The 23332-nt window shown below is 43.4% G+C and overlaps 1 protein-coding gene across 2 annotated transcripts in view; it reads right to left on the reverse strand.

Annotated features, from left to right (window-relative positions):
• Positions 1-23332, reverse strand: part of LOC139570472 (TERF1-interacting nuclear factor 2-like) — a 24623-nt gene continuing 1291 nt past the window's right edge. The window contains exons 2-9 of one of the 2 annotated variants that reach the window (XM_071392363.1): positions 19683-19885; positions 13479-13583; positions 13286-13381; positions 13019-13129; positions 12435-12561; positions 6139-6805; positions 5995-6044; positions 1-5283 (exon numbers count right to left, since the gene is read on the reverse strand). In XM_071392363.1, the coding sequence (XP_071248464.1) occupies positions 2312-5283; positions 5995-6044; positions 6139-6805; positions 12435-12561; positions 13019-13129; positions 13286-13381; positions 13479-13583; positions 19683-19885 (4331 nt within the window). In that variant the 3' untranslated portion in view covers positions 1-2311. Of the gene's footprint in view, positions 5284-5994; positions 6045-6138; positions 6806-12434; positions 12562-12896; positions 13130-13285; positions 13382-13478; positions 13584-19682; positions 19886-23332 lie in introns of those variants that run through there. The other variant, XM_071392364.1, reaches the window with a different exon arrangement.

Consider the following 23332-nt stretch of genomic DNA (forward strand, 5'->3'; position numbering starts at 1 on the left):
TAACGGAAAACAAAAGTATTTTATTATACAAGTGACAATTTCCTCCTTGTTTCAATCATTTAGTTTTTAATTTGGTGTGGTGTTTAAATAACACGACCAATACATTCTGTGACCATTCATTACTGGATAGTATATCAACACATTGGGCATTGGGACACTTTTCTAGAGAAAGGGCATTGGCCAAATTAGAACCTGTGACCTTCTGGTCCCTAAACCAGTGCTTGGACCCCTGCGCCAACAGGGGTCAGGGCAACATTCTTGTTTTTAATATAAAGCTGTTTAGTTAGTGATTTAGAGTAGAAAACAATTGTGATGAGCTAATAATGTTGAAAAACAAAAGCTGCATGGGAATTCAAAATGACACCCTTGTGTGTCACAAATCGCGTCTAACGCCCACCATCTACACTGAGCAAAAAATATAAACGAAACATGCAACAATTTCAAAGATTTTACTAAGTTACAGTGCATGTAAAGAAATCAGTCAATTTAAATAAATTCATTAGGCCCTAAGTTATGGACTTCACATAACTGGGCATATAGATATGCATCTGTTGATAACAAATACCTTAATAAAAAAAGGTAGGGGCGTGGATCAGAAAACGAGTCAGTACCTGGTGTGACCACTATTTGCCTCATGCAGCGCAACACGTCCTTCGCATAGAGTTGATCAGGCTGTTGTTTGTGGCCTGTGGAATGTTATCCCACTCCTCTTCAACGGGTATGCAAAGTTGCTGGATATTGGCCGGCACTGGAACACGCTGTCGTACACGTCTCTCTAGAGCATCCCAAACATGCTCAATGGGTGACATGTCTGATGAGTATGCATGCCATGGAAGAGCTGCAACATTTTTAGATTCCAGGAATTGTGTACCGATCCTTGCGACATGGGGCTGTGCATTATTATGCTGAAAAATGAGGTGATGGCGGCGGATGAATGGCACGACAATGGGCCTCAGGATCTCGTCACGGTATCTCTGTGCATTCAAATTGCCATCGATAAAATGCAGTTGTGTTTGTTGTCTGTAGTTTATGCCTGCCCATACCATAACCCCACCACCAACATGGGGCACACTGTTCACAACGTTGACATCAGGAAACCGCTCGCCCACATGACGTCATACACGTGGTCTGCCATCTGCCCATTACAGTTGAAACAGTGATTCAACCGTGAAGAGAACAGTGCGCATCGAATTAATGGTGAGCATTTGCCCACTGAATTCGGTTACGACGCCGAACTGCAGTCAGGTCAAGACCCTGGTGAGGACGACAAGCACGACAGTTTGTGCAGAAATTCTTCGGTTGTGCAAACCCAAAGTTTCATCAGCTGTCCGGGTGGCTGTTCTCTGGTCTTCACGCAGGTGAAGAAGCTGGATGTGGAGGTCCTGGGCTGGCGTGGTTACACATGGTCTGCAGTTATGAGGCCGGTTAGACGTACTGCCTAATTCTCTAAAACGACGTTGGAGGCAGCTTATGGTAGTGAAATGAACATTCAATTCTCTGGCAACAGCTCTGGGGGCCATTCCTGAACATAGATAATAGACCCACTTCCCTGCCGGGTCATGAAGTTGCAGTGCGCAGTTCTTCCTCAGATCTGGGCTTGTCAATACAACAACATCCAACATCCAGATGCAGCTTATGCAAGTTAACAAACATGTAGTCAGATGGTTATCGTCTACAACGCCGCAGATGTCTTCTGAGGATGAATTACCTGGCAAGCTACCAAGCCAGCAAGGTAAAATGTCACAAATAGAGCTCGATAAAGCCAGAAGAATAATACTCTTCTTGAACATAGTTATAACCACCAGTCTTGTGTTTTCATAGTCATCACTATTAAGTTTGTCAAGGTCCCGACATCTACGTATAAATATTCTGCTAGGGGGCTTTTTTACTACGAGAATGCGTGTGGATTACTCAAAGGTGACGTTTGTTTGTAAACCAAAAATGTCTCTATTCAAAGCTAATAAAATAAGAAACCAAAATCACAAGTAAAATGGTGAAGGTCAGGAATTACAATTACTCGCTCTAGTATTTTTTTTTTAGCTGACCATGCCTAAATTGTTGATGTCTGCTCCAACCTTGTTTTGTTTTTAAAGTGTTCCTTCCCACAAGCTTAACACTGAAAAGGCTTCTCCTTTGAGTGAGTAAACATATGTCTTTGTAGCTGTTTATTCGTGATAAAGCGTTCTTGGCCTACAGTGCACGTAAATGGCCACTCTTCTGCATGAAGGAGTTGATGGGTTTTCAAACTACCCTTCAAAGTAAAGTGTTTGCCACAATCCGTGCGAGGATTCTGCTCTCCAGTGTGTCCTCGCTAATGTCTTTTCAGAGTGGGGCACTTTTTCTTATGTTTCTTCAAATTAAACTTCAGCTTAAAAAAATGGCCACAGTCGCGGCACTGGTAAGGGAGTTGATCATGTTGGGATTTGAGGTGCTTTCTCATTAAATACGGACTGTTGAAAGTCTTGTTACACAAACAGCATTTTCTGGATTTGGAGGAAGGCGTAGAATGGCACCTTGCCTTATGTTCCCTCAAATTGAACTTCCTCTTGAAATGTTCTCCACAGTCGAGGCACTGGTAAGGGAGCTGGCCATGTTTGGAATTCAGGTGCTTTCTCATTAAATATGCACTTTGGAAGATTTCATGACACACGTGGCACGTTCTGGCTTTGGAGGACTGTCTTGGAGTAGGACGAACATTAGAAGTGCCAGGGCTCTGGGCTGAAGTGTCATGTGCCTGGGATGTCTTATACTCAAAAGATGTTGTAGACATGTTGTCCTCTTCTGGTTGAGCTGCCTCCTCATGCCCAATCTGCTGATGTTTTTGTAAGTCCTTCGGATTCTCTAGAAAACTTGCTCTCGTATGTTTTTCCAGGTAACAACGCCTAAATTGTTGATGTCTGCTACAACCTTGTTTCGTTTTGAAAGATTTCCCACAAGCTGAACACTGAAAAGGCTTTTCCCTTGTGTGAGTAAACATATGTCTTTTTAGGTGTTTATTTGTGATAAAGCGTTGTTGGCATAAAGTGCACGCAAATGGCCGCTCTCCTGTATGAAGCCGTTGATGGATTTTCAGACTACCCTTGCAAGTAAAACATTTGCCACAATCCGTGCAAGGAAAAGGCTGCTCTCCTGTATGTACTTGCAAATGTCTTTTCAATCGGCACAGAGATGGGAAGTCTTTACCACATGTATCACATAGATAGGTTGAAGGCTGGAGGATATTTGTCTCACGTTCCCTCGGTGCCAGCGAGTTGCTGCCATCTGCTGGATCAACATCCCTTTGGTGCTGGTTTGGGTTGACTCCCTCACTTGACACCCTCAAGTCTGGCTGTTGTCTCTGAACGTGCTGCAGCGTTGATTGAGAAGTCTTTTTAACACACAAAGGACACTTTCTGGAGCCCAAATGAATGGCAAAATGTTTCTGTAGTTCAGATTTGCTTTGGAATGTCTCCCCGCAATCAAGGCACACGTACGTACGTACATCATGTTGAAATTCCATATGCTTTCTCAGATTCTCTCCATTTTCAAATGTTTCATTACACAAAAGACATGTTTCATAATGGTTGGCTATTTTGGAGGATTGTCCTTGAATTGTGAGAGCATTGGAGATTGTTGGGTTCTGGGGTGTAGTGCTGAAGGACTGGGGTATCTCCATCCCATTTTCCACTATTAGAGTCGTGTTGGTCTCTTGGTGATCCCCCCTAGGAGCCTGCTGTTGGTTCACCTGGTTACACCCCTTAAGCTTAGAGAGCTTAAAAGTCTTACCACACTCACAACAAGTGAGGAGCCTCTTTGCCGCCGAGCAAACTTTTTCATGTTTCAGCAAGTGAGAATTTTTGTAGAAATGGTCTCCACAGCCGAGACACTGGTACGGGAGTAGATCATGTTTGGATTTGAGGTGCTTTCTCATTAAATGGACACTAACAAAAGTCTTGTGACACACACGGCATGTTCTGGCCTTGGACAACTGTGTTGGAGTGGGTTTATGGCACTCTTTCTGATGTTCTTTCAAATTAAACTTCTTCCTGAAGTTTTCTCCACAGTGGAGGCACTGGTAAGGGTGCTGAGCATGTTTGGAAATCAGGTGCTTTTTCATGAAATGTATAGTGTCAAAAGTCTTGTGACACAAACGGCATGTTCTGGCTCTGGAAGACTCCTTTCGAGTGGGAAGGACATTGGAAGTGTCGTGGAGCTGGGATATCTGTGTCCCATCCTCAAAAGATGGCATCGGCGTGTTGTCCTCTTCAAATTGAGCTGGCTCTTCAAACACGTTCTGCAGATGTTTCTGTAAGTCCTCCTGACGTTCAAAGCTTTGCAAACACTTGGTGCACTGATATGTGTGAGATCTCACGTGTTTGGTCAAATTGCTTGCTTCAATGAACGTTTTGTCACACAGAGAGCAAGAGAGGAGACTCTTCGCCACCAAGCACTCTTTTTTATGCTCCTTCAAATGAAAGTTCCTTTGGAAATTCCCTCCACAGTCAGGGCACTGGTAAGGGAGTTGATCATGTTTGGATTTGAGGTGCTTTGTCATTAAATATGGACTGTCGAAAGTCTTGTTACACAAACTGCAATTTCTGGCTTTGGAAGACTGATCTGGAGTGGGACGAATGTTGGAAGTTGTTGAGCTCGCCGCCAAGCACAATTTCTTATGTTCCTTTAAATGAAACTTCCTCTTGAAATGTTCTCCACAGTCGCAGCACTGGTAAGGGAGCTGATCATGTTCGGAATTCAGGTGCTTTCTCATTAAATATGCACTTTGGAAAGTTTCCTGACACACATGGCAAGTTCTGGCTTTGGAAAACTCTCTTGGAGTGGGACGAACGTTAGAAGTTGTTGGGCTCAGGGGCGAAGTGCCATTGGGCTGGGATGTCTCGATCCCATCCTCAAAAGATGTTGTAGACATGTTATCCTCTTCAAAAGATGCCGTAGACACGTTGTCCTCTTCTGGTTGAGTTGCCACCTCACACCCAATCTGTTGATGTTTCTGTAAGTCCTCCTGATGTTCAAAGCTTTGCAAACACTGGGTACACTGGTAAGGACTCTGCTCAGTATGAGATCTCATGTGTGCCGTCAAATCTTTTGCTCCAATGAAAGTCTTCCTACATAAGGAGCACATTTTGACCCGCTTGCTTCTATTAGACTGCCCAATTACATGGGATAGGTCAGGGGCCAAAGAATACTGAGGCATACTGTCAAAAGGTTCTCTGTTCTGTCCACTGCACTCCTCTGAGTGAAAGTCCTTGATGTGGTGGTGCAGTTTCTCTTCCTCTAGGCCTCTACCTAGAGTTGGGGGGGGGAAATGGTGATCTCAAAACATGGCAAAATCTGGGAGAACAAGTAAGGGTCAAACGGTTATAGATACACTGTCTGGCTAAGATATGCAAATTGCTTTAACTTTAGCAGCCATAGGTTTTATGCTATTAACAAAATTGCCAAATGTGACTTTTTGAACATGCACTCCAAGGCAAGTGATTGAAGGGGAAGTACTTTAAAACTTAATGGCAAGTGATTGAAGGGGAAGTACTTTAAAACTTAATGTCAGATGGTTTCTCCCCCTGGATAGTCGTCTATGGGCCGGGATAAACTGTAATCCACGGTTTGGTTTTCTTTAAACAGCCACTACAAACTCCAGCTAACTTTAGCCACAGCCTAGCTAAAAATCAATGGGAGGGGTGGTGCCTGTTATACATGAGTTGGCCATTCTTTTCAACAGACACGGCTAACACCTACCACTCCCATTCATTGTTAGCAAGTGGTGACTGAAATTAGCTGAAGTTTGTAGAAGACTGAACCATAGATTACAGTTTCTCCTGGCCTATAGTATACTTTAGTATACTTTCAGGGTGAGAAACCATCTGACATGACGTTGTAAAATACTTAAAAATACTTACCATTAACATATTATAAACGTTGAGGCAAATATCACTTTAAGAAGCAGATTCTGTATAAAATTGACAGCCTGAATCATAGCTAGGATGATGATTTTCCTACCAGCTGTCCTTTTCTTGGGAACATCATCGTTTGAGGTTACACTGTCTTGTCTGAAAAATACCAAATTGAAGGAGCGTTAGGATTGTAATGGAAGATTACAAGTAGCAAGAATTGTTTCCAGTATAATAATTCACTAATTCTTACTCAGTCTCTGGTGGCTGTCCATTGGCATTCCTCTTACTTTCTGGTGATATGACCCATCCTGCTCTCTGTCCTTGGGATCCCCCTTTTTTAATTTGAAGCCTCTTTCTCCTTAATGTTTGACTCAATGTTGGAGATGACACAGGTAACGGCATATCAGTAATGTCAAGTCGGTGCAGAAGCACCGTGGGCTGACGGAGCAGACAGGAAGTTGACAAACTAGAACTGTCCTGCACTTTCTGTTGGATGCTGTGAGGTTTTTGTATTTTTAGCCCACTGTCAGTTTGAGGTTGGTGAAAAGCTCCATCTAGTTCCCTCTCTCTTGCTGACTCTTTGTCAGCTGTCTCGTGTTTAAGGTTTCCCTCAGTAGTTTCCTTGTGTATACACACCTCTTCTGAACCTTGAATTTGTAAAGACAAAATCTCAACATTCAAATTTCCGTCTGAATGCACCCCTTCTACGCTCTTCACGTAATCTGACTCCAACAAAGGAAGCATTTCTGAATCGTTGTCAGATGAGGCTGGGCTTTGAATGTTCATATGTTCATATGGCAAAGGTTCCTCCGTGGGTTCTGATTTGATCTCTGGGTCAGTTTGATCTGGAAAGATCACAACTGTCTTTAGTGGAGAGAGCGACAGCGATGAGAGGATGTAGTCGACCGAAGATGGAGCTGAGACAGGAAGACAAGAAAAGTCAATGTCAAACAAACCCTGGTTCTTATTTTTTAGTTTTAGGGACACAAACCAATGTCTTTTTATGGCATTGATAATAAACAAGTTGTAACTCCAATTCTATGAGTGGAGTTAGGGGAGTTCTGCTCTTAGTGGTTTACCCCGCTGCCTAGGCAACGAATAGCCTGAGAGAAAATGATGCACACACCTGCAGCCAATGGGAGCACAGGTGTCCCTATATAAGGTGACGCTTCCCCTCAATCAGCCTCCCGAAAAATAATCTTCCGCAAGACTGGGGGTCGGCAGGGCCTTAAGTCCAATGGGGCTCTGCTCCACTCATAGAACTGGAGTTACCACTCCGGTAACTATCGTTCTATATCGTGGAGCGGAGCCCCATAGGGGAGCTCTGCTCCTAGTGGTTTAAGGTGGAGCGCCGCGCTCCAAAATGTACTTTTTGCCGAGCCTAACACTTCCAACTTAATGAAAAGGTCGGGCCCAGCAATGGCTGCGACCAAGTCCCACAGTACTGTGACACACTGTGTCACAATATACTGTGTCCTTCAGTACAATCCGCCCCACTCAGTCCAGAGACATAGTCAATGGCTAGTGGGCAGATAAACAGAATATGAGCCTTACTAATCTGAACCAGCAGATAGATGATACTTCAATATCCTGTCAATATTCAATGATTGGTCTAATAGCACTGTAAAACTAGTTGCAGAAACTATTTCCCTCATCCTTCCGCCCAAACATAGTCATAGACTTGTGGGCAGGTTAGAATACATGACCTCTACTGTACTGATCTCTCAGTCAGGAGTCATGTCACATAGTCACCCTAACATGTAAAAGCGGACCTGAAGGAAACCAGTCCATCGGTCCTGCAGTTTTTCCACTTAGTTCAAGTCCTCCAATCGGCTATGCTGAGTACAGACTGAACCATGGTTAGAAGACATATCATACTGATTTCTCAGTAAATCTGCCATATTTAATCTAGAGGCCAAAGCCTATGATTTGTGGGCAGATAGACAGAACATGGGCCATACTAATCTGACTAGCAGATAGATAATACCTCAATATCCCATCAATACACAGTGACCGGTAGTAGTGCAATACCAGTTACAGCACTATTTCCCTCATCCTTCCGCCCCAACACAGTGATACAATGGTGGGCGGGTCAAAAAAACACGTTCTCTACTGTCTGAATATCAGTCAGGAGACGTGACATATGTCTCTCTCTCTCTCAATGGAAAAGAACAGGGCCTAATGGGAACCATGCCCAACAGCCCTTCATCTTTTCCTCCTAGCTCAAGTCCTTCCATCAGCCACGCTGAGTACAGAGTGAGCCAAGAGAGTTAGAAGACATATCCAAAAGGTAGAAACGGATAAAAGGAGCCGGTGACGACCATGACGCCGCTGCACAGATATCCTCTATTCATTCCCGTTCCTCTGAAAAGGGCAGTAGATGCCGCTACTCCATGAGTGGACTAAGCTCTTACACCCTGAGGCAATGGCCGCCCTGCTGCCTCAATACCAGTGAGACAGCCGCTGTTTAGAAAGTCGTCTCGCACCGTGACACACAAAGAGCTTGTTGATGACCTAATCGCCGCTGTGCACTCCACGTAGCGTGCCAAGCAATGAAGCCGGTCTGTGACCTATATGAGCTCTTAATAACCTTCGGCATAAATGCCGGGTTAGGACGTAACACCGCCCTGCTCAGATCGCTATTAATGGCCAGGCAGTTGGGTCTCGTCGAAAGAGCACACAAATCACTGACACGCTTAGCCGTAGTCAAAGTGAGCAACAGTGCCGCCTTCAGAGATAACATCTTGAGGGGGATTTGATTAAATGGTTCGATCGGCGTCTTGCTGAGCGCCTTGAGGACCAAGGCCAAATCCCACTGAGGAAGCGTGGCTCTAGGCATCGGCCAAAGGCGCCGCGTTCCAAATAGGAACCGTTTCACTAGAGGGTGTCTGAAGACATTGTCTCTGCCAAACCCCTCATGACAAGCTGAAATCGTCGCCACAACACCTTAATGGTGGCGGGTGAGCGCTGCTTGTCAAACATGAACTGTAGGAAAGAGAGCACACTCTCGACCTGACAGCACACGGGGTCTACATTTTCTGTGGCGCACCATTGTGAAAACACGTTCCATTTGCTGGTATAAGTCCTGGATGTAGAACTGGCACGGGAGCCCTGTATGGTTCTGATTACTGAATCAGATAACCCACGGCGCTCTTAGGAGCCAGACCATCAGTGGTTGGCCGATTATGGGCAATTGCTCTATCATTCCTCCCGCCTGAGACGTCGCGTGCCATCGATGTGGAATAGGCCAAGGTGGCGAAAGCAGCATCTGAATCATCTCCGCGAGCCAAGGGGCCACTGGGCGATCGGGGGCTATCAATACGATTGACAGGCCGCCTGTTCTCACTCGGGCTAACAGTGGGAGAATGCAGGACAGCGGTGGAAATGCATACAGGAGAACATTTGGCCACGGCTGGTGCGCAAAAGCTTCCGTCCCTAGTGGTGGTTCGTCCTGGGCTCGAAGAGAGAACCAGAGGAGGCAATGTGCGCTCACGCGTGATGCGGAAAAGTCCACCTAGGCTATCCTGAACCGTTCCAATATTTGGAGAACAATGTCGGGGTGCAGATGCCAGCACGTTGCGACCCCGCAGGGTGGGCGCGAAGGGGGTCAGAACCAGTAGAACTGTTTCCAACTCTAGGAGGTTGATGTGATGTCCCGAGGGAGACCACACACTTCCGATCGCCAGAGTCTGACATGTCCTTCCCCATCCAGTCAGACAAGCGTCTGTAAACCCTGGAGTGTAGGAGGACACTCTGCCTATTGGGAGCCCTTGCGTCAGAATGCACGGGTCTCTCCAATAGTTCAGGTCCACTCTGAGCGAGAGGGGAACCACAAACAACCGACGAAGATGCCGCACTGGGTCTAGTCGTAGTTGGGCGAACCATCGCTGTGTTCTGCGCATGTGCAGTAGTCCCAGCGGAACCACGGAGTGGGCAGACGTCATGAGACCCAAGAGTGTCATGACCGAATGCGCCATCACTGTGTGATTCGGATGAAACTTTCGTAGGAATAGCAACAGGGCAGCCCGACAAGGATCCGAAATTTGAGCCTTCATAGTCAGTGTCTAGCTGCAATCCCAGGTAGACAATCCGATGACTGGGCCAAGGTGCGCTCTTTTCCCAATTCACAGCAAACTCCCAGACGCGTGAGATGAATCACAGTCTGTGTCGTGTGTGCGATCGCCAGCTCTGCTGATGGGGCAAGACCAGTAGGTCGTCTAGGTAGGCCAAGTCCCTTATACCCTGACGATGCAATGGTTTGATTGCCGCCTCCACGCATTTGGAAAAGGTGCGAAGTGCCAGGGTGAACCCGAATGGCATTCTCACATACTCGTACGCCACCCCTTGGGAGGCGAAACGCAGAAACTTACTGTGACGCGGATGTACCGGCACATGGAAGTACACGTCCTTTAGGTCTATGCTTATACAAAAGTCTGTTGTGGACACATTCCAGCAAATGCTTTGTCATAAGCATTCAAAAGGGCCCTTTGGCTACACTCTCGTGAAGAATGTGTAGATCCAGTATTGGCCTCATTACCCCCGTCTTTTTTGGCACTAGGAAGTAGGGCGAATATAGCCCGTTGTTCCTTTGCTCGCGGGGAACTACTGTGACCGCCTCCTTCGCCAAAAGTTCCATAATCTCTGCAGTGAGAGCGGCGACTTTCTCTGGCGATTTCATCACCGTTTCCACCATGCCCGGAAACGGGGGAGGAGTCCAATGGAATTGGATGGCATAACCCTTCTCCAACGTCCCAGGCTGCTCTTTAAAACCTCAACCACATTACTCCTAGGAGTTTGTGGTGTGGGTTTTTTATGAGGTATAGCATGGCGGCTCATCAAAGGTGTCCGCTTTGCCGCCCTCTTATCATTCCCACTCACACCGTCCTCATGTGTGCGCTTAGCTACGCACTCATAGTGGGGCTGTGCGACACTCAGAGTGGTGAGAGGACGAGAGAGAAAGAGAAAGAGGGAACCTGAAAGGGTTTTTGGTTTGTCTTGGAAAAGAGGTTCTCTTGTGACAAAGTCAATTGGAACACAAACAACACGTCGGCTACTCCCTCCCTATACAGGGGTGGGGGGGATAGTGGGCACAATCGAACAGGATGATGTGCTCTCTTATATCCTCACCCCCTCGTTTCGTCATGGCCGACGTCTCTTCTGGCCAACCTTAGGGTGCCGCCAGGGTGACGTCACGACCACCTCTCTTGCCGGCGGGGCCGGCTGCTCTCTCCGGCACTGCAGGAGGGGCGGGGCCCACTCTCGTGGCGCTGGATGTTGTTGTCTTTCGCCGGGCTCGATGTCTGGCAGTAAACCCAGGTCTATTGGTGACGTCCTGCCAGCGGCAGATGTCTAGATAATTGCTTCCTCTCGTAATCCAGCTTCCCAACACGCTCCGTCGCTTCTTTGGCGGTGACTCCAAAGAGGCCGTCGTCAGAGATGGGGGCGTTCAACAGCATGGCTTTGTCAGAGACAGCCAGCAGTGTCGTTCCGCGACCACCGAAGTGGCCATGGACCTACCCGCACACACAGCCGATGCTTGGTGACGCTTCTTCTCTCTTCCTCCGACAGCCCAGTCTTACCTGTGGTGAGACGGGACAGAGAGGCTGCCAGGAGGGCAATATTATTTGCTGCTACTACAGCCTGGGCCCCTAGTACAAAGGACTTCTCAACCAGCTGCGTTGTGAGTCGGTCCTTTGATGTGGGTAGAATGGCCTTCTTGGACGAGGGCCAGGAGCTCGAACCCGGGACGAGATACGCAGCCATTGCGCTCTCGAGCCTGGGGATCCCCTGAGAAATTCCCACTCGTCTGCCGTCCACTCTGGTGAATGGGATATAAGCTATGGCCGGCGCTCGCGCCGTCAAAGGTGACTCATGAGCCCTCCACGTACTTTCTGAGCGAGGGCATGGCAGGAGCCAATGTCAGTGGAATGGAGTGTTCCATGCACCTACCAACATCCTCGTCATCTCCAGAGGCGGCACCGTCATATGATGCCTCAGAAGCTGAGGCTAACACTGACATTGCGTCAAAAAATGAACACCGCTGCGTCCTCTCCTCAAAAAATAAAGGCATTGTGGGGGATTTGTGAGGCCGCTCCTAGCGTGCTGTGACCCTAAGCACACGAAACACAGGTCGTGTGAGTCCACAGCCGCCATAGTGGAGCAGCGACACTGAGCTCTTAAAAGAGCTTTTGGGTTGGGTGGAAATACCGGTGTGCTCATTTTAGATGGACGACGGTGAGGACTTTGAAATCGACGGCGGGTTTTTCCTGAGACTTATCTTCTCAGCTTCTTCAGTCCAGTCCAAGTCGCTGAAGATAATGGGAGGCTGATTGAGGGGAAGCGTCCCCTTATATAGGGACACCTGTGCTCCCATTGGCTGCAAGTGTGTGCATCATTTTCTCTCAGGCTATTCGTTGCCTAGGCAGCGGGGTAAACCACTAGGAGCAGAACTCCCCTATGGGGCGGAGCTCCACGATATAGAACAGTGAGTTCAAGTTTGTTTGATTTTATGTCATACATTAAAGCTCAGAGTAACGTAGCTCTTACCGTTGGTGTCCACATATTCATATGTGTTGTTGTGGTACTGGAGTAGGGTCTTCAAAGGCTCGGGGTGACACACAAACTGCACACAGTCCTCCAGGATAGAAGGGTCAGGTAGAAACCAAGATGCAGTCTAATGGAAAGAGGAATGGCAATGGTCTCTATAATATCATCTGCATGAATATTTTATATAAAACCGGTTAATAGAAACATCTCTCTATGGATGTTGCATTCTACCATAATTGGATCCAAATAATATGCATTTATATAATTTCAACATTTGGTTTAACCCATAGAGTTGGATAGAGGGCACATCTTTGCAGTGGCGGCATTGAGAGCTATCTCCATTTTAAAGTAGCCAATTTCTTCTTCTACTTCTATTAGTGTATTGACAGTCTGTAAACAAACTGAAAGGGTGCGTACTGCCACCTGGAGTATGTTTTCTGAATAGGTATAAAGCCTACTTACCCAAAGTGGAACACTGTCACCTTTGGTCCAACCCCTACCAACCGATTTGTATAGGATCCCTTTGTAAGGTGATTGTTGTATGAAAGTAGACTGATGATGGCAATAACATCTTAGCATGGTACCTGTTGAAGGGTTGGTGTTGGAAGTAGCTTCTCCAGCCTAGATAGGAACTCCCACACCAGACTCTGCAGTGCGGAGTCATACTTGAGGCCGAATTCCTCTGAATAAACATTCTAGAAAACAAACAAGAACATTATGTCCATGCTTTTGAATTAAAACAATGATCTACGATGCATGTGAAAGTATTCATACCTTTCCCATTTTGGTAACCTTCTAAAGAAAAATGTCATGAATAATTTATCAGCTACACAGTCAGTGACAACACTGACCTGGAAGAAGTGTTCCCTCTCAATTGGGTCTTCCAGCAGGCTTTGAATCAGCTTCAGGAAGTTGGATTCTGATGCCTCCACCTCTGGATCAGGAATCTACAGCAAGCATTGAACAGTCAGTCAATTTAACTAGCCAACGTTAAACAACAGCAAAGTTATCAGTCTTGATATTTCACTGAGTAGCAGCACTCACCTCATTTTCCCTATGAGTGATGACACAGGATCTAAGCCTGTTCAGGTGTGGCTGGATGGTCTCGGGGTCGGCTAGGTGATCTGTACGACACAACTCCAGAACCAGCTGATGGAGTAAAAAAATACAATTAATTATTATTTACAGCAACCTGCAAGTAAGAGACTATGGGAAACATTTCGTAGTGCAAAATCAATGTGTTAATTGCTAAATTTACCATAAACCTCATCGTAATCTAGCATCGTGATATAATTTTATTTAAAATAAAATAAATTGACCATTTATGTATTGCTCAGTTCACTAAACTAGTTAAATAATCGCCTCCTTACAATGTACATTGTTGAAGAAATGTTTCTAATTAAATCTTGGTGCCAGATTACAATGAGGTTTATGGTAAATTTTGCACCAACAAATTGATTTTGCACTACGAAAATGTCACCCTACACATGTACAGTGCCTTCAGAAAGTATTCACAACCCATGACTTTTTCCATAGTTTGTTGTGTTACAGCCTGAATTTAAAATTGATTAAATTTAGATTTTGTGTCACTGGCCTGCACACAATGCCCCATAAATGTGAAAATGTTAAAAATGAATAAAAAATTTAAAGCCGAAATGTCTTGAGTCACTAAGTATTCAACCCTTTTGTTATGGCAAGCCTAAATAGGTTCAGGAGTAAAAATGTGCTTAACAAGTGTGCAATTATAGTGTTTAACATTATTTTTGAATGACTACCTCATCTCTGTACCCCACACACACAGTTATCTGTAAGATCCCCCAGACGAGCAGTGAATTTCAAACACAGATTCAACCACAAAGAACAGGGAGGTTTTCCAATGCCTCGCAAAGAAGGGCCCCTATTGGTAGATGGGTAAAAATAAAACAAGCAGACATGGATATCTCTTTGAGCATGGTGAGGTTATTAATTACACTTTGGAGGTGTATCAATACACCCAGTCACGACAAAGATACAGGCGTCCTTCCTAACAGTTGCTGAGAGGAACGAAACCGTTCAGGGATTTCACCATGAGGCCAGTGGTGACTTTAAAAAGTTACCGAATGTAATGGCTGTGATAGGAGGAAAATGAGGATGGATCAACAACATTGTAGTTACTCCACAATAGTAACATAAATGACAGTGAAAAGAAGGAAGCCTGTAGAGAATACAAATACTCCAAAACATGCATCCTGTTTGCAATAAGGCACTAAAGTAAAACTGCACAAGATGTGTCAAAGAAATTAACTTTATGTCCTGAATATAAAGTCTTATGTTTGGGGCAAATCCAACAACCCTGAGTACCATTTTTCATATTTTCAAGCATGGTGCTGGCTGCGTCATTTTATGAGTATGCTTGTCATAGGCAAGGACTAGTGAGATTTTTGGGATAAATATAAATGGAATAGAGCTAAGCACAAGCAAAATCCTAGAGGAAAACCTGGTTCAGTCTGCTTTCCAACAGACACTGGGAGACATTCACCTTTCAGCAGGACAATAACCTAAAACAAGGCCAAAGACACACTGGAATTGCTTACCAAGACAACATTGAATGTTTTTGATTGGTCTAGTTCCAGTTTTGACTTCTATGGTAAGACTTGAAAATGGCTGTCTAGCAAGGATCAACAACCAACTTGACAGAGATTGAAGAATAACATTTCTAAAAATAATGTGCAAAGCTCTTACAGGCTTACCCAGAAAGACTCACAACTGTAATCGATGCCAAAGGTGATTCTAACATGTATTGACTCAGGTGTGAGAATACTTATGTAAATTATATATTTCTGTATTTGATTTTCAATACATTTCTAAAAACATGTTTTCACTTTGTCATTATGGGGTATTGTGTGTAGTAGGCTTGGGAGGTATACCGTATACTGGAGAAATTTCCAATACCGTTGAAACTATTTATTAGAAGTTTTTCAATACATTTTAATATTTGTAGCTATTTTTTAAGTAAATACAGTTCAAGTCGGAAGTTTACATACACAAACTCAGTTTTCACAATTCCTGACATTTAATCCTAGTAAAATTCCCTGTCTTAGGTCAGTTAGTATCACCACTTTATTTTAAGAATGTGAAATGTCAGAATAATAGTAGAGAGAATGATTTATTTCAGCTTTTATTTCTTTCATCACATTCCCAGTGGGTCAGAAGTTTACATACACTCAATTAGTATTTGGTAGCATTGCCTTCAAATTGTTTAACTTGGGTCAAACATTTTGGGTAGCCTTCCATAAGCTTCCCACAATAAGTTGGGTGAATTTTGGCCCATTCCTGTTGACAGAGCTGGTGTAACTGAGTCAGGTTTGTAGGCCTCCTTGCTCGCACACGCTTTTTCAGTTCGGCCAACAAATGTTCTATAGGATTGAGGCCAGGGCTTTGTGATGGCCACTCCAATACCTTGACTTGTTGTACTTAAGCCATTTTGCCGCAACTTTGGAAGTATGCATGGGGTCGTTGTCCATTTGGAAGACCCATTTGCGACCAAGCGTTAACTTCCTGACTGATGTCTTGAGATGTTTCTTCAATATATCCACATACTTTTCCTCCCTCATGATGCCATCTATTTTATAAAGTGCACCAGCCCCTCCTGCAGGAAAGCACCCCCACAACATGATGCTGCCACCCCCATGCTTCACGGTTGGGATGGTGTTCTTCTGCGTTTTTAACTGACTTGCCAAAACTATAGTTTGTTAACAAGAAATTTGGTTAAAAAACGAGTTTTAATGACTCCAACCTAAGTGTATGTAAACTTCCGACTTCAACTGTACCTGCAGTCAATGCATTAGGAGATAAAGCAGAAAGGCGTTCTTCATTTCACCTGTCACATTAGGAAGCTTACCTAGTTCACCAGAACAGTTGAGCCTGTTACATGTTTGTTTGTAAATAGCACAATGGGAGAAAGCGGGATCAGGTGAGTCCAGCTGTGTACTGACAGGCGTCGTGTTTTATATTGAAAGGCAACAGTGTTTTTTTGCTTCAACAGAGTGATCAGGGACGTGCAACTATAGTTTTCCTTCACAGAAAATACATTAGTGCAACACACTTGGCAGAAAATAGCTTCATCAGACGACAACAGAAGTGCAACGCTCTGGCTGGCAGCCACACAAGTAAATGAGCTTACCATAAAAAAGCTAGGTATTTTTTTTATCATAGAAAGAATGTAGCCAGCTACATATCCTAATGTTTTGCTTAAAGTTAAGTTAATATTGCAATTTACCTGAGAAAAATAGGCTGGCTACAGTGAGAAAAGTATCAAAGAAAAGTAGCAACAGATCAGTCAGAGGGCTTGTCACGCCCTGACCTTAGTAATCCTTTTTATGTCTCTATTTTGGTTTGGTCAGGGCGTGAGTTGGGGTGGGCATTCTGTTTTGTGTTCTATGTTTTCTATTTCTGTGTGTTTGGCCAGGTGTGGTTCTCAAACAGAGGCAGCTGTCTATCGTTGTCTATGATTGAGAACCATACTTAGGTAGCCTTTTCCCACCTGTGTTTTGTGGGTAGTTGTTTTCTGTTTTGTGTTGCTGCACCTGACAGGACTGTTTCGTTTTCATTCATTCTCTTTGTTATTTTGTTTAGTGTTCTGTTTAAATAAAAATAACATAAACACTTACCACACCTAATTCAACAGACGATCGTTACAGCACTGTCTGCTGGTAGAATTCCTGTGAATTGTCATCTGAGTATAGAGGTGCAACTGAAGCACAAAATGAGTCTGATGCAGAGCAGAAATTTCAGATCTACGTTTATGAAACGCAGCAAGATATTTCTTACACGTTTTATATTTTTTTCCCTGCGTGAAAAACGCATAATTCTGCATTAGCATGAACCCTAAGTTTAAATTGCTATCTAAGTAAATGGGTGAATTAATTAGGTGATGGAGCATCATATTCTGTTAGCTTTCTGCCATGTTTGAGAAGTCCTTTGTATGAGTTATTTGTACAGCTGCCACTGCAATCTTGATTTCCTTGCGTTCTCGACCTGTCTGCTCCTCCCCCCTCTTCTCAGAGCAGAGCAGGCAGGCCCGTTGCCCTAGCGACTCCAGACACAGCGTGTAGACATGCTGCTGGAGAGCTAGTGCTGTTCTTCCTTCAGACAAGCACTCATCAAAACTTTGTTCATTTGCACAATGTCTGTCGTTCACATTTGTTGTAAATGTCCAAACTCACCAAAAATGAAATTCGGTAGCCCCTAGACTTGGTCTTTTACCAAGTTTGGACACACCTACTCATTCCAGGGTTTTTCTTTATTTTTACTATTTTCTACATTGTAGAATAATAGTGAAGACATCAAAACTATGAAATAACACATATGGAATCATGTAGTAACCAAAGAAGTGTTAAACAAATCAAAATATATTTTATATCTTAGATTCTTCAAAGTAGCCACCCTTTGCCTTGAGGACAGCTTTGCACACTCTTGGCATTCTCTCAACCAGCTTCATGAGGAAGGCTTTTCAAACAGTCTTGAAGGAGTTCCCACATGTACTGAGCACTTGTTGGCTGCTTTTCCTTCACTCTGCGGTCCAACTCATCCCAAAACATTTCAATTGGGTTGAGGTCGGGTGATTGTGGAGTTCAGGTCATCTGATGCAGCACTCCATCACTCTCCTTCTTGGTCAAATAGCCCTTACACAGCCTGGAGGTGTGTTTTGGGTCATTGTCCTGTTGAAAAACAAATGATAGTCCCACTAAGCCCAAACCAGATGGGATGGCGTATCGCTGCAGAATGTGTCCTGAATTCAAAATAAATATGCCTTGAATTCAAAATAAATCACAGACAATGTCACCAGCAAAGCACCCCCACACCATCACACCTTCTCCTCCATGATTCACGGTGGGAACCCCACATGCGGAGATCATCCGTTCACCTACTCTGCGTCTCACATCGACAAGGCGGTTGGAATCAAAAATCTCAATCTCAAAATTACAGATTTCCACCAGTCTCATGTCCATTGCTTGTGTTTCTTTGCCCAAGCAAGTCTCTTCTTCTTATTGGTGTCCTTTAGTAGTGGTTTCTTTGCAGCAATTTGACCATGAACGCCTGATCCACGCAGTCTCCCCTGAACAGTTGATGTTGAGATGTGTCTGTTACTTGAACTTTGTGAAGCATTTATTTGGGCTGCAATCTGAGGTGCAGTCAACTCTAATGAATGTGTCCTCTGCAGCAGAAGTAACTCTGGGTCTTCCTTTCCTGTGGCGGTCCTCATGAAAGCCAGTTTCATCATAGAGCTTGATGGTTTTTGCAACTGCAATTGAAGAAACATTCAAAGTTCTTGAAATTTTCCGGATTGACTGACCTTCATATCTTAAAGTAGTTATGGACTGTCATTTATTTTTGCTTATTTGAGCTGTTCTTGCCATAACATGGACTTGGTCTTTTACCAAATAGAGCTATCTTCTGTATACCAACCCTACCTTGTCACAACACAACTGATTGGCTCAAACGCATTAAGGAGGAAAGAAATTCCACAAATTAACTTTTAACAAAGCACACCTGTTAATTTAAATGCATTCCAGGTGACTACCTCATGAAGCTGGTTGAGAGAATGCCAAGAGTGTGCAAAGCTGTTATCAAGGCAAAGGTTGACTACTTTGAAGAATCTCAAATATAAAATAAATATTGTTTAACACTTTTTTTGTTACTACATGATTCCATATGTGTTATTTCACCCCGTCTTCACTATTATTCTACAATGTAGAAAATAGTACAAATAAAGACACACCCTGGAACGAGTAGGTGTGTCCAAACTTTTGATTGGTATTGTATATATGTATAACTTTAAGAGCTGGATTGCCTGTCACTGAAATTAGTTTATTTTCTTTTGAGGTCGTTAGCATATTTAGCTAGCAGCCTCCATGGAAATTCACTATTACTTGTGCTCATTCTGTTAGCATTCTGGTAATAGACGCCCATGTTTTTTTTGCGTTTTTGGCACCCCTTTGTGTACTAAGCCAGTAATACTGTAAATCACAGGATGAAAGAAGGACGATATGAAAATCTGAATACCTCCCAACCCTAGTGTGTAGATGGGTGAGAGAGAAAAAAATCAATTTAATCAATTTTTAATTCAGGCTGTGACAACAAAATGTGGAGTAAGTTAAGAGGTATGAATACTTTCTGAAGGCACTGTATATAGTCTGTGACCTCACCCCCTGTACTTGAACAAGTGTCCCATCCCTCCTCTCCTTTTCCATCCATGCCATTTCTCACCTGTGCCCGCAGCCCCATGATGAGTTGGACTCGCTCTCTGTAACTCATCAGATCAGGAACGACCTCCAACACAGTGGTGACAAACTCCTCCACCAAGCCATAGTCCATTATGTCTCCACGCTGAACAACTTGCCACAGAGCTGCAGACACCAGACGCAGTGGAGGAACAAAAAGGCGCAAAGATGACAGTGGAAGAGGTCCATCTACAGAAACACAAATTCAAAAAGTTAGCTTGATAACAAATACCTTATAAAATACTTATATGAAGACAATTTCATAATAATAAGCAATATTTGTTCGATTTTCTTGTTGTCAAACAAGGCTTTGAAAAAATTATTTAAAAAGAAAAAATTATGTAAAATAATATTCATTGTATTTTTCTAGAGGCAATCTGCAGTCACCCCACCGCTGGAGAAATGTAACCACTCTCAAATTCATGAACAGAGCTATGGATACAAGGCCTGACCATCCATGACAAAATAAGTTTTAACCATGTGTTGCGGCTATACAGTATTTGTTTACAATTACATTGTTTACAAACAAACAAGTAAAACAAGCTTTTATTTTGGATTCTGATGGAGTACGACAGTTGAACTAAGCTCATGAGGCATACATTATATTCTTCAAGAAGTCAGTTCAATTATTTGAATTCCATTTCGTTCGTTTTTTTTTGTGCGCTCTATGCGCACACTTCAGTTTCTCTACAGATAAATCAGATACAGCCCGAACTGTGTGATGTTGTAGTTTCCAACATGCCAATTTTCAACATAGTTTAGCGCATAAAACGTGGTAATGAACTACAATGACCCTTATCCATTGTGCATCTACTTGTCCTGTCTGTGTTTCTTTTACGCCTTCTACGGAAAAGACCAGAATGTGCAATCGTGAGGGGATATAGAGAGCAGCTGTTGCTTCGCGAGGTATCTCTACCTGAAAATACATGATCAAAGTGATTGACAGTTGGTATTCAACACTCATAAAAGTGTGTCTTATTTACTTTGAAGAACTACAAAATAGTGATTTTGTCAGACTGCATAGGAAGCGGCTCTATAGAGATCACTTAGAATGAAATTATAGTCATCAAATAATATGCACAACTGAAATATTTTAGTAAAGTAATGTGAATAAATTATGGTTAATAAGTGATAAGCAGTAATGGGCAGTCACTACCATCATGGGACTTTTATTAATTGTTTATTCTGTGTTGTTACAGCATTCAATCCAAATCAAAAACCGTGATTTAAAAAAAAAATATCGAACCGACCTCAAAAAGCACTAATCGCTCAGTACTATTAATTTTAAAGTACATTTTTTTTTATATAGAAATCACAGATTGCCCCTTAAATACTCTTTGATGTAAAGTCCCCTGTTTAGGGAACCTGCATGGTTCTGGAACCGTTTCCGACCGACATTTTCGCTTATAAATCTATCTGTGGACACCGTAGATCAAAATGTCTCACATTGAGCGGTAGCCCTGAGTGTCATGGACACAGGAGTTTGTCTCTTCTGCCTGTATGAAGCAGGATGTGAAATCCGACACCACTTGAAGCTGGGATGTCCCTCGTACCATTTCATTTGCTCTTTCGACTATCCAACTCCTGGCTGAACCCTACGTCACAGCCACTAACAACGCATATTCCTGGAATCCTTACACCATAACGCAGCAGGAGAGTGGTTTCGTCGCTGTAGCATATTCAGAGGTCGATTTACTAAGGCTTTCCCCAACTAAAAACAATATTGTGTCAACCGAAAGTCGTCTGTTCTTTCGACCAATTGATTGCTCTAAATGTTTAAACATGTATTTTTCCATATATGGACACACCCTATGTGTTTTAATAAAGTCAACTATATGCATTGAGTTTGTCTGATGCTTTAAGCTTACGGTTTGATGCCTCAAGAGGGTGCCAGAGATCTAGATAACCAGAAGAAGAAAAAATACCTGACTCAACTATTCTCCTCCCGCTCCTGCTGGCTTTTGCAGATTCGGCCATTACTCTCCTGAAGTTGACGGTAATAGGCTACACGAGGAGTCGGCAACCTTTCTCATGTGGAATGCCAATTTATCTTACCATTTCTACCGATCTGTGTGCCAATTTTCATATGCAAATTTTCGTGACACAGTTTAATTTAATTTATAATGACGTCTTCATACCTCAAAATCATTGTCATGTGGTTAATCAAAATTCTATCCAAATCTAAATGAAAAAGATACAAATCTAAAACATTACTTATAATGCCATTGACAACTATGTAAAAATATCCTACATAAAGCCAACAAATAAAAACATTGAAACCTGCAGGTAGAAAATATCCCGATAAAAATAAATATCCTATAAATCCCATTGGCTACACATGGCTTGTCTGCAACGAACTTGAAACATTGTATCAACTATTAACTTGGGTCAGGCCCGAAGCTTGTGCAAGCAAACTTGAAACATAGTATAAAATATTCTGGTCTCTCAGAGTTTCCTATGCCAGTGAGCTCTGGACAGACACAGCTGTAGGCTATTAGCGCAAGGGATAAGAAGCAGTGCTTGACTTGGGCATGAGCTCACCGGAGCTGAGTACCGGCAATTCAAATGTTCTACTGCTTGAGCTCCTGTTCATCTTTTAGAATATTAGCTCAAAAGTATTGTGGAGCTCATGCACCTAAATATAAACAGTACCAGCACCCAAAATGAGTACCGGAACCTATTTCATTCCAAGTCAAGCACTGATTCCACTGGATCAGAGCATGACAGGTCATTAGTGGTGGTGTGTTAAGCCAATCAGAAATACTATCAGATCCCCAAATGGTCACATTTATATGCCTACATTTGCACGCAGGCCAGGTAGCCTATAGGTCTACTTCTATGCGTGCGTGTACTTACTCAACATTGACAGGAGTGCTCCTAACAAAAGACAATGTATACATTTACATTACTCATAAATGGAATGAAATAAACCAAAACTTGTTTCTCACAAGTGTACCATAGGCTGTGCACTCTGCAAACAATGTGTTCACTCTGACAGTGAGAATGGGAAGACATAAATAATAATATTGAATGCATTAAAATAAATGACCGTAACCAAAGTAACAAACATTGTAGATGAGAAATTACAGGAATTAACGGTAAATGTACTACTGGTGATATATGGAATGGGGAATTGATATACACTAACAATCAAATGCAAACAATTCACACAATGAAGTTACGAAACAATAAATATGCACAAATTGGCGAGAGAGAGCTCATTCTGGAGAGAGAAGTGCATTGTGCATCTGGGCGAATAGTCAATACAACGTCTACATTGGCCAAGCAGAAGTCAGGGCATTCATACTTCTTGGGCTTCGCGGAGCAGTGGAGAGCTGTTGTCAAGGAAGTGAGTCTGTGTTTATACAGGATGTACCGCTCCCACCTACTGTCAACCAATCAGGTCAATGCTATACAGAGCCCTCTGTATTGTTACAAAATTTGGGATCTGCATCGCCATGTACACAGCTTGATTTGGCCTCTGCATGCCTCCACAATTGTGTCACACCTTCCATATGGAGCCTCCGACCACATTTTTGAACTAAGCATAAATTGGCTTTTAGTCTAGGCCTCCGCAATGGATTAGTTCACTGAGATGGGCGCAACTATATGTATTTGTTAATGCTCGACTAAAAC

This window comes from Salvelinus alpinus, chromosome 3, assembly GCF_045679555.1.
Source record: "Salvelinus alpinus chromosome 3, SLU_Salpinus.1, whole genome shotgun sequence".
NCBI classification, from domain to species: domain Eukaryota; kingdom Metazoa; phylum Chordata; class Actinopteri; order Salmoniformes; family Salmonidae; genus Salvelinus; species Salvelinus alpinus.